General features: G+C 44.2%; 1 protein-coding gene and 4 long non-coding RNA genes across 5 annotated transcripts; 2 read left to right on the top strand and 3 right to left on the bottom strand.

The window, feature by feature from the left end:
* Positions 1-5,088: 5,088 nt before the first annotated feature.
* LOC134929084 (uncharacterized) lies at positions 5,089-6,055 on the top strand. The gene is made up of 3 exons (XR_010178266.1): positions 5,089-5,459; positions 5,548-5,919; positions 6,004-6,055. It is a non-coding gene; the product is annotated as an uncharacterized LOC134929084 (long non-coding RNA).
* A 294-nt stretch (positions 6,056-6,349) lies between these two features.
* Positions 6,350-8,703, top strand: LOC134929082 (uncharacterized). Its single transcript, XR_010178264.1, has 2 exons — positions 6,350-8,226; positions 8,510-8,703. It is a non-coding gene; the product is annotated as an uncharacterized LOC134929082 (long non-coding RNA).
* LOC134929083 (uncharacterized) lies at positions 8,634-9,767 on the bottom strand. The gene is made up of 2 exons (XR_010178265.1): positions 9,722-9,767; positions 8,634-8,747 (listed from the first exon to the last, which is right to left on the bottom strand). It is a non-coding gene; the product is annotated as an uncharacterized LOC134929083 (long non-coding RNA).
* Positions 9,768-10,870: 1,103 nt separating this feature from the next.
* LOC134929609 (serine/arginine repetitive matrix protein 1-like) lies at positions 10,871-11,870 on the bottom strand. Its single transcript, XM_063925196.1, has 3 exons — positions 11,677-11,870; positions 11,094-11,600; positions 10,871-11,004 (listed from the first exon to the last, which is right to left on the bottom strand). Exons 1-3 carry the CDS (start codon positions 11,807-11,809, stop codon positions 10,871-10,873), a joined length of 774 nt encoding a protein of 257 aa, XP_063781266.1. The 5' UTR covers positions 11,810-11,870.
* Positions 11,871-12,008: 138 nt separating this feature from the next.
* Positions 12,009-14,093, bottom strand: LOC134929081 (uncharacterized). Its single transcript, XR_010178263.1, has 3 exons — positions 13,742-14,093; positions 12,365-12,543; positions 12,009-12,195 (listed from the first exon to the last, which is right to left on the bottom strand). It is a non-coding gene; the product is annotated as an uncharacterized LOC134929081 (long non-coding RNA).
* Between the last annotated feature and the right edge of the window lie 932 nt (positions 14,094-15,025).

The raw sequence follows: 15,025 nt of genomic DNA, 5'->3' as shown, positions 1-15,025 counted from the left end.
TTTTTATTTTGCTAGTGTGGTTTGTGGCTCTATAATATGAATGCCTATGTCTTTTAACAATAATAGTCAAGTCTTCCAATTGACTTTTTAGTGAAACCCAATAGATAGCTTTATTTTCTCTTTGTTTACTCAAATATTGAATGCCTATGTCTTATAACTTTAGTAGGAAAGTAGTCTAATGACTTGCTTATGACACCCCATAGAATATATTATGTTTAGTACCTTGGACATTGTAGCTTATTCACTTAAATCTCTGATAAATTGTCTGTCTGGTATGCACCGTCTGGTTAGCACAGTTAGTAAGGTGTTGGGTTTGCACTATCAAATTAAGACTGTCATTGGTTCAAATCCCATGTTATCATGTTTTTATTTTACTAGTGTGGTTTGTGGCTCTATAATATGAATGCCTATGTCTTTTAACAATAATAGTCAAGTCTTCCAATGGACTTTTTAGTGAAACCCAATAGATAGCTTTATTTTCTCTTTGTTTACTCAAATATTGAATGCTTATGTCTTATTAATTTAGTAGGAAAGTATTTTAATGACTTGCTTATGACACCCCATAGAATATATTATGTTTAGTACCTTGGACACTGTAGCTTATTCACTTAAATATCTGATAAATTGTGCATCTAATATGCACAGTCTGGTTAGCACAGTTAGTAAGGTGTTGGGTTTGCACTATCAAATTAAGACTGTCATTGGTTCGAATCCCATGTTATCATGTTTTTATTTTACTAGTGTGGTTTGTGGCTCTATAATATGAATGCCTATGGGGTATATGCAATAGCGGGCGAATTTCAGAAAAAGTCGAATTCCGGAACGTTTTCGCCTCAAAAAATCAATTCGCCTATGCAGTGCAGTACTTTATCGCAAAAAAACGGACCTTCAAAATTCGACTTTTGTCAATTCGACTTTTTCCGCATTCGACTTTTCTGCAATGGTACAGATGCTGCAATTCGCCTCAAGCATATTCAATTCAAGTTTGGAAATTCGCCTGCAGTACTTTTCGACCGCAAATTCGCCTATTTTAGTCCGCCTCAGTTGACTGGCGGGTTCTCAAAAAAAATTTTTAGAACATCATTTTTGGGGATATTTGAGGATTGCTAGTAGCATATCTATTTATATTTGAAAGGATTATCTACTTGGTTTGTCTTTTTTTGACTCACAAGTATTATTTAATTGATTTTTTAAAGGAATATTTTTTTCTTCAATCTCCTGAGGGAAATTTACCCATGATTCCACAGTTTTACCCAGGATACACTTCTGCAAAGCCCCTCCTATCTCCTCACTCCTGGGTTTGAGACTACAGGGAGAAGGAGCCATTACAGTCAGCTCTCTTGTGGAATCGTTTTTTTAGGAAAATCCCTGCGTTTTAAAACACATTCCTATTTTTGTACTGACTACAATGATGGAGCCTTTTTCTGACCAGATTGTGTTGTTCATGCTGGCTGCAAGCTTGATGGAGGAAGAAAGTGCAGATGAACATCAGGATCCAGGTCAGCAAATGTCTGCATTGGGTGAGCCAGTATTGCGGGTTTCATTTCCACGTCCACGCCAGTATCGCACTAGGCGTGAACTGGAGGATCTCAGCGAGTTCGAGGTGATACAAAATTATCGCTTATCGACTCGCGACATATATTCGCTGTACGCTCTGTTGGAGGCCGACTTGGAACCTCGGGCACGGTCAAATCGTGCAATTAGCGGTTTTCAGAAACTGCTGGGGACGTTACATTTTTTGGCGTCAGGCACATTCCAGCCTACGGATAAACAAGAATTACCAACTGCGCTCAAAAATATTTTTATATATATTTAAAATTGATATCACAGATACACATATACACATAAACACTTAAATACTAAAATTAGGCACTGCTAGTGCTAAACCATACAATATGAAAAATTGAGCCTTAATGAGCCACTCTCTGTAAGTGATTTTTCACTAGGGGCAGTCTTTATGTAGAAAAAACTAGCTGGTAAAACAGCTGATGGTTGGAGGATGTTATAAAGTCCTGCAACGCATGCATTGATGTACAAAAAACAGGTATCCAGATGGAGGAGGATATTTACCAAGTCCTTGGTGATAGTTCAGCCGGGTATCCCACCTGGCGGGGTTCTGGAGCAAACTCTCTATCCCTCGCAGCAAAAATGGTGGTTCTCCCTTTATTAATATCCACACCAAAAACGGACTGGAATCTCCAGATGGTGAACAGCGTCCTGTATATCACTTGCAGGAATCCTCACAGGTGCCCAGGTCAGAGATGTGGCCCCCCTAACGCGTTTCACTGTCACTTGGCAGCTTTCTCAAAGGTGATATAACACTGGCTCTATCCCCTTTTTTATAGGGGTTATAATCATCATACATCATTGACACATGTGTAGCTCATGTAAACACAAGTATGTAAAACAATAAAAAACAATCTAATTCTCTCTAGAATGCAGCAAGAAGACAGACCCTACTCATATCCACTGAAATTTTCAAAAAACGAGGTTTATAAAGCATAATTAGACCATAAACATATAAATTAAAGTCATTTGGGCCGATCACGTGACCTTAGTCATGTGATACTACAGCTGTGCGTCCCGGATGTTCATTGGTCTAATCTGTCAACAAACCATGTCTCCATGGATACCGCTAGATAGCCTATTACACACAATCATGTCCCGGTCACGTGACCGGGTGATATACCCAAATAAGGAGTTCCGCCGCTCACATCCGGTCTCGGGGACCAGGGAAGAGACATTAGCGCTTTCCGTACGTTGCTTGTTTGCGTCGTACGTGAGGGGGCAGTGGTGGTTACCATTTCAAGCGTCCTTGGTAACCATTACCTCCGCATCACAGACAGCCTAAAACCAGGGGATGTCTGGAATACGTGAGCGGCACCACAAGGTATTCCGCAGTTTCCTCCCATATGTCACTCCCTCGGCTCTCCGTGTCAATATTTATATGGGAAACAACCTTATATTTCAAAAGGACAAACAGGCGTTAAAACAATAATGCAATAAACATATTCTCAAAGGGATCCCTACTCATACGTTATTAAAATAAAAAATAAATAAAAAACAAAAACAAAAAAAGGGGCTAGATGAGACATATTTATATTCTATAGACAGGACCATATTTATAATAATATTTGAAGTTTTATAATAGTCTGTTACTAAACAAAACTATAAAGACAACAGTTACAATTGCACGAGCCATACATTAGTTAATAACTTATTATTTTATGATCCATCATGGTGGGCAGTATGATCAAGGATATTGATGTTTCCCACCTTCAATTACTTTATACAACCTAATGAAGGCACATTATTACCCAAAAATATAGATATATATATATATAGGACATATTTATTTATTCATTCATTTATACCTCTAGATCAACAGAGACTAACTTAACATAACAATTCCTTCCTTCATAATCCCTTTTCTTCTTAAAGGCACAGGACATAGTACTTAGTGATGAACATTTCCTCAATATTTATTGATTCGTTCATCATTCAAAAGATTATTATCCACCTCAAACCAAAGGTAAATGATCAATTCTACATTATGGAATTTAATTCCATGGCTTCATTTAAGCCATGTGGATGGAATGAATTCATTTTTTTTTTTTTATTTTATTTTAATAACGTATGAGTAGGGATCCCTTTGAGAATATGTTTATTGCATTATTGTTTTAACGCCTGTTTGTCCTTTTGAAATATAAGGTTGTTTCCCATATAAATATTGACACGGAGAGCCGAGGGAGTGACATATGGGAGGAAACTGCGGAATACCTTGTGGTGCCGCTCACGTATTCCAGACATCCCCTGGTTTTAGGCTGTCTGTGATGCGGAGGTAATGGTTACCAAGGACGCTTGAAATGGTAACCACCACTGCCCCCTCACGTACGACGCAAACAAGCAACGTACGGAAAGCGCTAATGTCTCTTCCCTGGTCCCCGAGACCGGATGTGAGCGGCGGAACTCCTTATTTGGGTATATCACCCGGTCACGTGACCGGGACATGATTGTGTGTAATAGGCTATCTAGCGGTATCCATGGAGACATGGTTTGTTGACAGATTAGACCAATGAACATCCGGGACGCACAGCTGTAGTATCACATGACTAAGGTCACGTGATCGGCCCAAATGACTTTAATTTATATGTTTATGGTCTAATTATGCTTTATAAACCTCGTTTTTTGAAAATTTCAGTGGATATGAGTAGGGTCTGTCTTCTTGCTGCATTCTAGAGAGAATTAGATTGTTTTTTATTGTTTTACATACTTGTGTTTACATGAGCTACACATGTGTCAATGATGTATGATGATTATAACCCCTATAAAAAAGGGGATAGAGCCAGTGTTATATCACCTTTGAGAAAGCTGCCAAGTGACAGTGAAACGCGTTAGGGGGGCCACATCTCTGACCTGGGCACCTGTGAGGATTCCTGCAAGTGATATACAGGACGCTGTTCACCATCTGGAGATTCCAGTCCGTTTTTGGTGTGGATATTAATAAAGGGAGAACCACCATTTTTGCTGCGAGGGATAGAGAGTTTGCTCCAGAACCCCGCCAGGTGGGATACCCGGCTGAACTATCACCAAGGACTTGGTAAATATCCTCCTCCATCTGGATACCTGTTTTTTGTACATCAACGCATGCGTTGCAGGACTTTATAACATCCTCCAACCATCAGCTGTTTTACCAGCTAGTTTTTTCTACATAAAGACTGCCCCTAGTGAAAAATCACTTACAGAGAGTGGCTCATTAAGGCTCAATTTTTCATATTGTATGGTTTAGCACTAGCAGTGCCTAATTTTAGTATTTAAGTGTTTATGTGTATATGTGTATCTGTGATATCAATTTTAAATATATATAAAAATATTTTTGAGCGCAGTTGGTAATTCTTGTTTATCCATATATATGTTTTTTTGGGGTGAACAGCTATCATCCCGTTTCCAACAGCAGCTTAGAAAACCAGCCCAGTTACAGCGCCTGTTTTCTCTATACCATTTATGGTAAAGAGATATATTTTTTTCTTGCTCTAGCACATTCCAGCCTACACTGTCTCAAACATGCGGTTTTTCTCAGTGGACTCTGTCGCGCTGTATAACCCAAGTCATTAGGGCTTTCCGCAAATTGACGATCCAGTACATCACATTTCCAGAGACGGACAGCGAATGTCGTGAGATCAAATTAGGCTTTTACAACAAATACAAATTTCCCAATGTGCTGGGCGCGATTGACTGTACCCACGTGCAGATCAGACCGCCACGTAATTCAGAGGAATGTTTTCGGAACCGAAAACAGTTCCATTCCCTGAACGTGCAGGCGGTCTGTGATGTAAATATGAGATTTTTGAATATTTTTGTGGGATTTCCTGGATCATCTCACGACTCCTTCATCCTAAGCCAGTCATCGCTGTTTGACAAGTTCGAAACAGGAAACATGCCTGGTGGCTGGCTGTTAGGTATGTATTTTCATTTTTTTATTATTTTATTATATTTTTTTTAATTATTTTTTACAAGTACCTAACATTTTTTTTATATTTTCTATAGGCGATGCGGGTTATCCAAACAAACCGTGGCTGTTGACCCCATTGTCTAATCCTGTTGGTAGAGCAGAAAAACGTTACCAAGAGAAACACATTGCATCGAGGGGAATAATTGAGCGTGCCTTCGGTGTACTTAAAAGCCGGTTTCGATGTTTAGACACTTCCGGCGGTGCTCTTTTGTACTCACCGTCGAAGGTTTGCGGCATGGTAAATGCATGTTGTATTTTACACAACATATGTGTCGCAAACCGTTTGCCGGTGACTCTTCGTCGTAGTGCTTTCCTACGCGGGAACCGGTCTTCTGCTCTACCGGTGGGTATGGACGAAGGAGAGGATTCCCGGCGGACAGTGATACAAAATTTTTTTGCAGTTACCTGTGAGTATACTGACAACATTTGTATTATCGTGTAAACTGACATTGGATTTTTTTTAAAAAAACCTCTTCATTTATCTATTACAGAGTTTTACATCCTGTTGATGTGTATCCCCAGGCCGTGTTTATACAGTTTGTTCCCCCCTGTTTTATCCTGTTTGGTTACCGCAAATATTTGACCCTTTTATCCAACTCTACCATGGGCGACCTAATGGTGATGTGGACCTGACCCTCCGCCATGTAGCAGACAACCCCCTCAGGTGAGATGCAATTGACCAACAAAACTCCCTTGTCCAAAATCACCCTGGCATGTCCAAAGTGCAGCCCTCCGGCATTTGCAAGACTGCACATCCAAACATTCCCTGAAACAGCAATGCTGGAGCGGGGAATGTTTGGATGTGTAGTGATGCAAGTGCAGGAGGGTTTCATTTGGACCCACTGTTCCCCGCTTGTGTTGTGTGGACTGTTGTATGTACCTCTTTTTTCAGCCCCAGGGTGACACTATTACCCACATCTGGTAGCTCATACTGTTCTCTTCCACAGGTCCTGCGGTGTATCTTCCCAAGTGGCGTGGATGTGAGGAGACACGACATTTCACCTGATGTTCCATGGGTGACCCTACTGGTGATGTGGACCTGACCCTCCGCCATGTAGCAGACAACCCCCTCAGGTGAGATGCAATTGACCAACAAAACTCCCTTGTCCAAAATCACCCTGGCATGTCCAAAGTGCAGCCCTCCGGCATTTGCAAGACTGCACATCCAAACATTCCCTGAAACAGCAATGCTGGAGCGGGGAATGTTTGGATGTGTAGTGATGCAAGTGCAGGAGGGTTGCATTTGGACCCACTGTTCCCCGCTTGTGTTGTGTGGACTGTTGTATGTACCTCTTTTTTCAGCCCCAGGGTGACACTATTACCCACATCTGGTAGCTCATACTGTTCTCTTCCACAGGTCCTGCGGTGTATCTTCCCAAGTGGCGTGGATGTGAGGAGACACGACATTTCACCTGATGTTCCATGGGTGACCCTACTGGTGATGTGGACCTGACCCTCCGCCATGTAGCAGACAACCCCCTCAGGTGAGATGCAATTGACCAACAAAACTCCCTTGTCCAAAATCACCCTGGCATGTCCAAAGTGCAGCCCTCCGGCATTTGCAAGACTGCACATCCAAACATTCCCTGAAACAGCAATGCTGGAGCGGGGAATGTTTGGATGTGTAGTGATGCAAGTGCAGGAGGGTTGCATTTGGACCCACTGTTCCCCGCTTGTGTTGTGTGGACTGTTGTATGTACCTCTTTTTTCAGCCCCAGGGTGACACTATTACCCACATCTGGTAGCTCATACTGTTCTCTTCCACAGGTCCTGCGGTGTATCTTCCCAAGTGGCGTGGATGTGAGGAGACACGACATTTCACCTGATGTTCCATGGGTGACCCTACTGGTGATGTGGACCTGACCCTCCGCCATGTAGCAGACAACCCCCTCAGGTGAGATGCAATTGACCAACAAAACTCCCTTGTCCAAAATCACCCTGGCATGTCCAAAGTGCAGCCCTCCGGCATTTGCAAGACTGCACATCCAAACATTCCCTGAAACAGCAATGCTGGAGCGGGGAATGTTTGGATGTGTAGTGATGCAAGTGCAGGAGGGTTGCATTTGGACCCACTGTTCCCCGCTTGTGTTGTGTGGACTGTTGTATGTACCTCTTTTTTCAGCCCCAGGGTGACACTATTACCCACATCTGGTAGCTCATACTGTTCTCTTCCACAGGTCCTGCGGTGTATCTTCCCAAGTGGCGTGGATGTGAGGAGACACGACATTTCACCTGATGTTCCATGGGTGACCCTACTGGTGATGTGGACCTGACCCTCCGCCATGTAGCAGACAACCCCCTCAGGTGAGATGCAATTGACCAACAAAACTCCCTTGTCCAAAATCACCCTGGCATGTCCAAAGTGCAGCCCTCCGGCATTTGCAAGACTGCACATCCAAACATTCCCTGAAACAGCAATGCTGGAGCGGGGAATGTTTGGATGTGTAGTGATGCAAGTGCAGGAGGGTTGCATTTGGACCCACTGTTCCCCGCTTGTGTTGTGTGGACTGTTGTATGTACCTCTTTTTTCAGCCCCAGGGTGACACTATTACCCACATCTGGTAGCTCATACTGTTCTCTTCCACAGGTCCTGCGGTGTATCTTCCCAAGTGGCGTGGATGTGAGGAGACACGACATTTCACCTGATGTTCCATGGGTGACCCTACTGGTGATGTGGACCTGACCCTCCGCCATGTAGCAGACAACCCCCTCAGGTGAGATGCAATTGACCAACAAAACTCCCTTGTCCAAAATCACCCTGGCATGTCCAAAGTGCAGCCCTCCGGCATTTGCAAGACTGCACATCCAAACATTCCCTGAAACAGCAATGCTGGAGCGGGGAATGTTTGGATGTGTAGTGATGCAAGTGCAGGAGGGTTGCATTTGGACCCACTGTTCCCCGCTTGTGTTGTGTGGACTGTTGTATGTACCTCTTTTTTCAGCCCCAGGGTGACACTATTACCCACATCTGGTAGCTCATACTGTTCTCTTCCACAGGTCTTCCGGTGTATCCTTCCTAAGTGGCGTGGATGTGAAGAGACAGTTCCCCTGATGTTCCCTGGGCAATCTACTTACGTACAATTCAACTGCATTACAAATTTTAATAAAAACCACAGGAAACTTCTATTTTTAAAAGTTTATTGAAGAAAAAATTTTTTTAATAAAGTTTGAAAGTTAATTAAAACAAAAAAGTAGTTTGTTCTTCTTTACATTCTTTTCTTGTGTATATAGATATCTGTGGGGAAAAGAAAAAAAAAGTATATTAAAGTAAAGACACACTAAATTCATGTTCATTTTTTTTCAATGAAAATTTGTGGAACAACACAGCCCAGCATGACCCATTGCTGGGCGGTGTTGTTCTACAAAGGCATGCGGTTCAAAGTGAAAGAGTGGCGTCAGTGGTCAGCACTTTGACACGCTAACATTTGTGGAACAACACAGCCCAGCATGACCCATTGCTGGGCGGTGTTGTTCTACAAAGGCATGCGGTTCAAAGTGAAAGAGTGGCGTCAGTGGTCAGCACTTTGACACGCTAACATTTGTGGAACAACACAGCCCAGCATGACCCATTGCTGGGCGGTGTTGTTCTACAAAGGCATGCGGTTCAAAGTGAAAGAGTGGCGTCAGTGGTCAGCACTTTGACACGCTAACATTTGTGGAACAACACAGCCCAGCATGACCCATTGCTGGGCGGTGTTGTTCTACAAAGGCATGCGGTTCAAAGTGAAAGAGTGGCGTCAGTGGTCAGCACTTTGACACGCTAACATTTGTGGAACAACACAGCCCAGCATGACCCATTGCTGGGCGGTGTTGTTCTACAAAGGCATGCGGTTCAAAGTGAAAGAGTGGCGTCAGTGGTCAGCACTTTGACACGCTAACATTTGTGGAACAACACAGCCCAGCATGACCCATTGCTGGGCGGTGTTGTTCTACAAAGGCATGCGGTTCAAAGTGAAAGAGTGGCGTCAGTGGTCAGCACTTTGACACGCTAACATTTGTGGAACAACACAGCCCAGCATGACCCATTGCTGGGCGGTGTTGTTCTACAAAGGCATGCGGTTCAAAGTGAAAGAGTGGCGTCAGTGGTCAGCACTTTGACACGCTAACATTTGTGGAACAACACAGCCCAGCATGACCCATTGCTGGGCGGTGTTGTTCTACAAAGGCATGCGGTTCAAAGTTTCTTGAATTAAACATGGTTCTACTCACCTTGGTACGCTCAACACAAACTTATGCCGTCCACTTCATTTTTCCTCATCAATCCTATGAATAAGTAAAAAACGCAGACTAGTGAATAGTAAATTCACACAATGAAAGTCTACTGTACATCATTACAAAAAGGATTTTTGGAAGAAAAAGGGGGTATCAGAATAGCTCTTTGGCCCATCATACATGTAGCCGCAAGGAGCTTTCATCCGTTACCACACGCGCCCGCATACATGCCCGCGCATGTATGCCTACACAAAGCTCCTTGGTAGTACCCGGTCACGGGTGGGGAAGGCCAACAAAGAAAAAACAATAGTAAGAAAAACAACAAACTAATGGGAGGGGAAGACAGGGATACATGAAAAACATTTTAAAGAAAATAAAATAATACGACCGGGTTTATGGTGGAAGTCTGTCCGGATCCTCTTCTTCCCCCTGATAGGGCGTGGATGTCCTGGGAGGCTGGGGAGTATGTTGACTGGCCCTCGGTGCCCATGCTGCTGAAGATTGTGCGGCCGGTGGTGGAGGCATCTGGGGGGTGGGGTACATCCCTGTATATCCCTGGTACATCTGTGACTGACTGTACTGGGATGGGACTCGAGGAAGGGTACGATGCGTCCTTGTGGCTTGCGACGGCGGATATGGTGGATCACCAGCGTGTTGATGAGCTGGTACTGGGAGCTTTTCATAGATCATCTGCAGTGTGGTTGCCATGACCTGTTGGCTGGAAGCGGAGTGTCGATGACTATCCGACATGTTCTTATTACTTTCTGCCAAACATGTGGTGTTTTCCACAAGCTTGACCAAGGAATCGGACATAATGTTAAGTACGTTCCTATTCTCCCTATGATCTTCAAGTATGATCTGTAGTATTGTGGCCGTGCTGTCGGAAAGAGTCTTCTGCAGTTCATGTAGACTGTTGGACATTTTCTCCATTGTCCTCTCAATGTTGTCCAGTCTGCTTCCCACAACATTTGTGTATGTATCCTGGCGTGTCCCAATCTCTGATGCCAGGGTGTGAACCCTCTGAACATTTGAGGGATTCTGCCCTTCCTGGATGTCTGCCACCACTTGCATTTGGGCAGCTGAAAAGAAAATTAGACAATATTATACACATTCATCATACATTTTTTTGAAGGCTCACTATTCAATTTACTCACGCAGGGATGTAGTAACTGGAGCCTCCTGCACTTCCACCTCGTCATCCTCTGACGACTCCTGTAGGAGATCCAGCCTGAAGTACGAACCAATCCCCGAAGCTAGTCCGCTGCTGGTTCGTGGCACCACTGTTTGCAAAATAATTTTTTTGGAAAAGTTAATAAACTTTACACAACTGCTGCCCCCCCTCCACAAAAAAAACAAAACAAAAACAAACCTTCTCCATCCTGTGATGCCGCTGCTCCAGGAGCTCCACTTGTCCTCGTTTCGGAAGACTTTTCAAGGGTCTGGCTGGATACATCTGCACGGCTGTCCTCAAACCCAAGAAAAGTTTCGTCAGTTAACCCTGTAGACTCAAACAGATCGGGTGATGGGTCCACAAGGGTTGTGTCTTGAGGCTCTTCAGTCACAGTCCCAGAGCTCCTGGAGAGAAGACGATCTGGTGATGGCCTGCGCGCAGGAGCTGTAGTTTGGCGCCCATCTTGTGGTGTGGTCGCCGACGGTGTCTGGCGCACAGGTGATAGTCTGTGCGCTGACGTCGTCTGGTGCACAGGTGACCAACTGCGCGATGACGAACTGTGGCGCACAGGTGACGATCTGTGTGCTCGCGATGCTTGCGGCGCAGTTGATGGTCCGCGCGCTGCTGCCGATGCCTGCTGCACAGGTGACGGTCCGTGCGCTGGCGATGTCCTGTGCGCAGGTGATGTCCTCTGGGCAGGTCTGTCTGAAAAAAAAAAAAAACACATTAGCACATACAAAAATTTTAAAGGGAACTACAGCTCATGTGAAAGTATTCTTACCATCAGACCTCCTTTTGGACGGCTGGTCTCCCGCCTTCCTCCGTCTTCTGGGCGGTTCTTCCTCCTCGGGAAAGCCAGCAGGACGGCTGGAGTCCACACCTCCGCGAACTCCTTCGACCATGGCAGGGTTCATGCGCCTTCTAATAACGTCCTCCCAGGGTAGCCACTTCAGATTGAGAGCCGGGCCACCTCCGTAGCTGTCTCATGTCGGCGCTGAATCCCCATCTTCTTCTTGGTCTGTCTGCGGCAATCACTGTACCGCTTCAAGCAATTTCTGGTGCTCCGGCGGTTTCCAGAAATTGCAGTTACTTGACTGGTGATGGATTCCCAGATGTTCCGCTTTACCTTAAATGCTGTTTTCTGTGCCCTTGGTCCATACAAAACGTCGTAGGACCTGTCGACGCAATCCACTAGGACACAGTTTTCCGCCTCAGTGTATCTGGGTCCACGCGGCTTTTTCTGTCCTGCATCTTCACCAGAGGCTTCCTCCTCCGACTGCTCCTCTGGCTGGCTTCTTGCCTTTAGGGATTAAAAAAAAAAAAAATTATTTTTAAATAAGATCGGTATGTACCTGTGAGTGTCAGTATCCCTGGCATTGCACACCTATTACAGTAGGTGTGCATGGCATTGCACAAACTACAGTGGGTAAAGTTTGATGCTATTTGTGTCTGCAGGTGTGGTTAAGTACCTTTTTACTAGGCTTTTTCTTGGACTTCTCATGGGCCCTTGACGACCGCGGCTGGTCACTAGATGCCTGGTCGGTCGCATCCGCCTCCTGGGTTGGCTCCCACTCCTCATTGCTATGCAGGGATAGATCCGAGGGGGTGGGGGAAGGGGCGGATCGGGTCTGATTGTCCCTTGACATCTCTGTTATAAAAAAAAAAATACATACATGTATAAATGGCTGCCCCTCACAAAATGGATGCCCCTCACAAAATGGCTGCCCCTCACAAAATGTTGACCAGGCTGTCGACTCAACTTGCTCCAAATCACCCCAAAATGGCCAGAAAGCATCCCAACACACTCAGGAGGCACCCCACAGCAAAATTAGGCGGGAAAACACATGTTTGAAAAACAATCAGCAGCACATGTCAACCTGACTGTCGACTCAATTTGCTCCAAATCACCCCAAAATGGCCAGAAAGCATCCCAGCACACTCAGGAGGCACCCCACAGCAAAATTAGACGGGAAAACACATGTTTGAAAAACAATCAGCAGCACATGTCAACCTGACTGTCGACTCAACTTGCTCCAAATCACCCCAAAATGGCCAGAAAGCATCCCAGCACACTCAGGAGGCACCCCACAGCAAAATTAGGCGGGAAAACACATGTTTGAAAAACAATCAGCAGCACATGTCAACCTGACTGTCGACTCAACTTGCTCCAAATCACCCCAAAATGGCCAGAAAGCATCCCAGCACACTCAGGAGGCACCCCACAGCAAAATTAGGCTGGAAAACACATGTTTGAAAAACAATCAGCAGCACATGTCAACCTGGCTGTCGACTCAACTTGCTCCAAATCACCCCAAAATGGCCAGAAAGCATCCCAGCACACTCAGGAGGCACCCCACAGCAAAATTAGGCGGGAAAACACATGTTTGAAAAACAATCAGCAGCACATGTCAACCTGACTGTCGACTCAACTTGCTCCAAATCACCCCAAAATGGCCAGAAAGCATCCCAACACACTCAGGAGGCACCCCACAGCAAAATTAGGCAGGAAAACACATGTTTGAAAAACAATCAGCAGCACATGTCAACCAGGCTGTCGACTAAACTTGCTCCAAACCACCCCAAAATGGCCAGAAAGCATCCCAGCACCCTCAGGAGGTACACCAATGCTAATAGAAGACCCAAAAAAGTAATTTAAAGAATAAAAAAAAAACGTGAAAAACTACCCCAAAACACAAGTCTCCCCCAAAAAATGCAGCAACATAAGCAAGGGGCTATACACATACCTGCACACATGCACACATGCACAAACACCCCATGTACACCTCATGGCAACCCCCACTACACAAACACATACATGCAACACCAGACACACATGTGGTACATACCTACAAATGTAGTAAAAGCTCCTAAAATGGCTCTGCTCCGGGGTAACAGGAATCCTCCTGACTGTCCTGGAATAAAGCCTGCTGGGGTGTCCAAACGATATCCACAGCAAACAACCAAATTGCTAGCTCTGCTCCTCCTCACACCTCTCTGCAGGTTCACAAAATGGCTGCAGAGCACATGCAGCAAACAAGCCCTAATAAAGGGCTGCTTTAGGCGGGAAGGCGAATTCAGTACGCCCACTACTCGCCGATTGGCCGTAATCCGCCTGCGGGAGGGGCGAATCAGTTTTTCATTGAATATTGAGAATTCAGGGTCCCGGCGACAGGGCTGCGGCTGGCGATAGCGGGCGAATTATACAGAGGCGGATCTAATGACGCGATTCGCCCGCTATTGCATATACCCCTATATCTTTTAACAATAATAGTCAAGTCTTCCAATGGACTTTTTAGTGAAACCCAATAGATAGCTTTATTTTCTCTTTGTTTACTCAAATATTGAATGCTTATGTCTTATTAATTTAGTAGGAAAGTATTCTAATGACTTGCTTATGACACCCCATAGAATATATTATGTTTAGTACCTTGGACACTGTAGCTTATTTACTTAAATCTCTGATAAATTGTGTGTCTGGTATGCACAGTCTGGTTAGCACAGTTAGTAAGGTGTTGGGTTTGCACTATCAAATTAAGACTGTCATTGGTTCAAATCGCATGTTATCATGTTTTTATTTTACTAGTGTGGTTTGTGGCTCTATAATATGAATGCCTATGTCTTTTAACAACAATAGTCAAGACTTCCAATGGACTTTTTAGTGAAACCCAATAGATAGCTTTATTTTCTCTTTGTTTACTCAAATATTGAATGCTTATGTCTTATAAATTTAGTAGGAAAGTATTCTAATGACTTGCTTATGACACCCCATAGAATATATTATGTTTAGTACCTTGGACACTGTAGCCTATTCACTTAAATCTCTGATAAACTGTGTGTCTGGTATGCAAAGTCTGGTTAGCACAGTTAGTAAGGTGTTGGCTTTGCACTATCAAATAAAGACTGTCATTGGTTCGAATCCCATGTTATCATGTTTTTATTTTGCTAGTGTGGTTTGTGGCTCTATAATATGAATGCCTATGTCTTTTAACAATAATAGTCAAGTCTTCCAATGGACTTTTTAGTGAAACCCAATAGATAGCTTTATTTTCTCTTTGTTTACTCAAATATTGAATGCCTATGTCTTATAACTTTAGTAGGAAAGTAGTCTAATGACTTGCTTATGACACCCC

This window comes from Pseudophryne corroboree, chromosome 5, assembly GCF_028390025.1.
Source record: "Pseudophryne corroboree isolate aPseCor3 chromosome 5, aPseCor3.hap2, whole genome shotgun sequence".
Classification (NCBI taxonomy): Eukaryota; Metazoa; Chordata; class Amphibia; order Anura; family Myobatrachidae; genus Pseudophryne; species Pseudophryne corroboree.
This window is presented reverse-complemented; position numbering and strand designations above follow the sequence as displayed.

Coding starts and splice junctions, on each gene's coding strand:
- LOC134929609 (XM_063925196.1), bottom strand. CDS start 11,809: ATGAACCCTGCCATGGTCGAAGGAGTTCGCGGAGGTGTGGACTCCAGC. Junction 11,601..11,676: donor GTCCAAAAGGAGGTCTGATG/GTAAGAATACTT, acceptor TTTTTTTTTCAG/ACAGACCTGCCCAGAGGACA. Junction 11,005..11,093: donor GGCATCACAGGATGGAGAAG/GTTTGTTTTTGT, acceptor TTTTGCAAACAG/TGGTGCCACGAACCAGCAGC.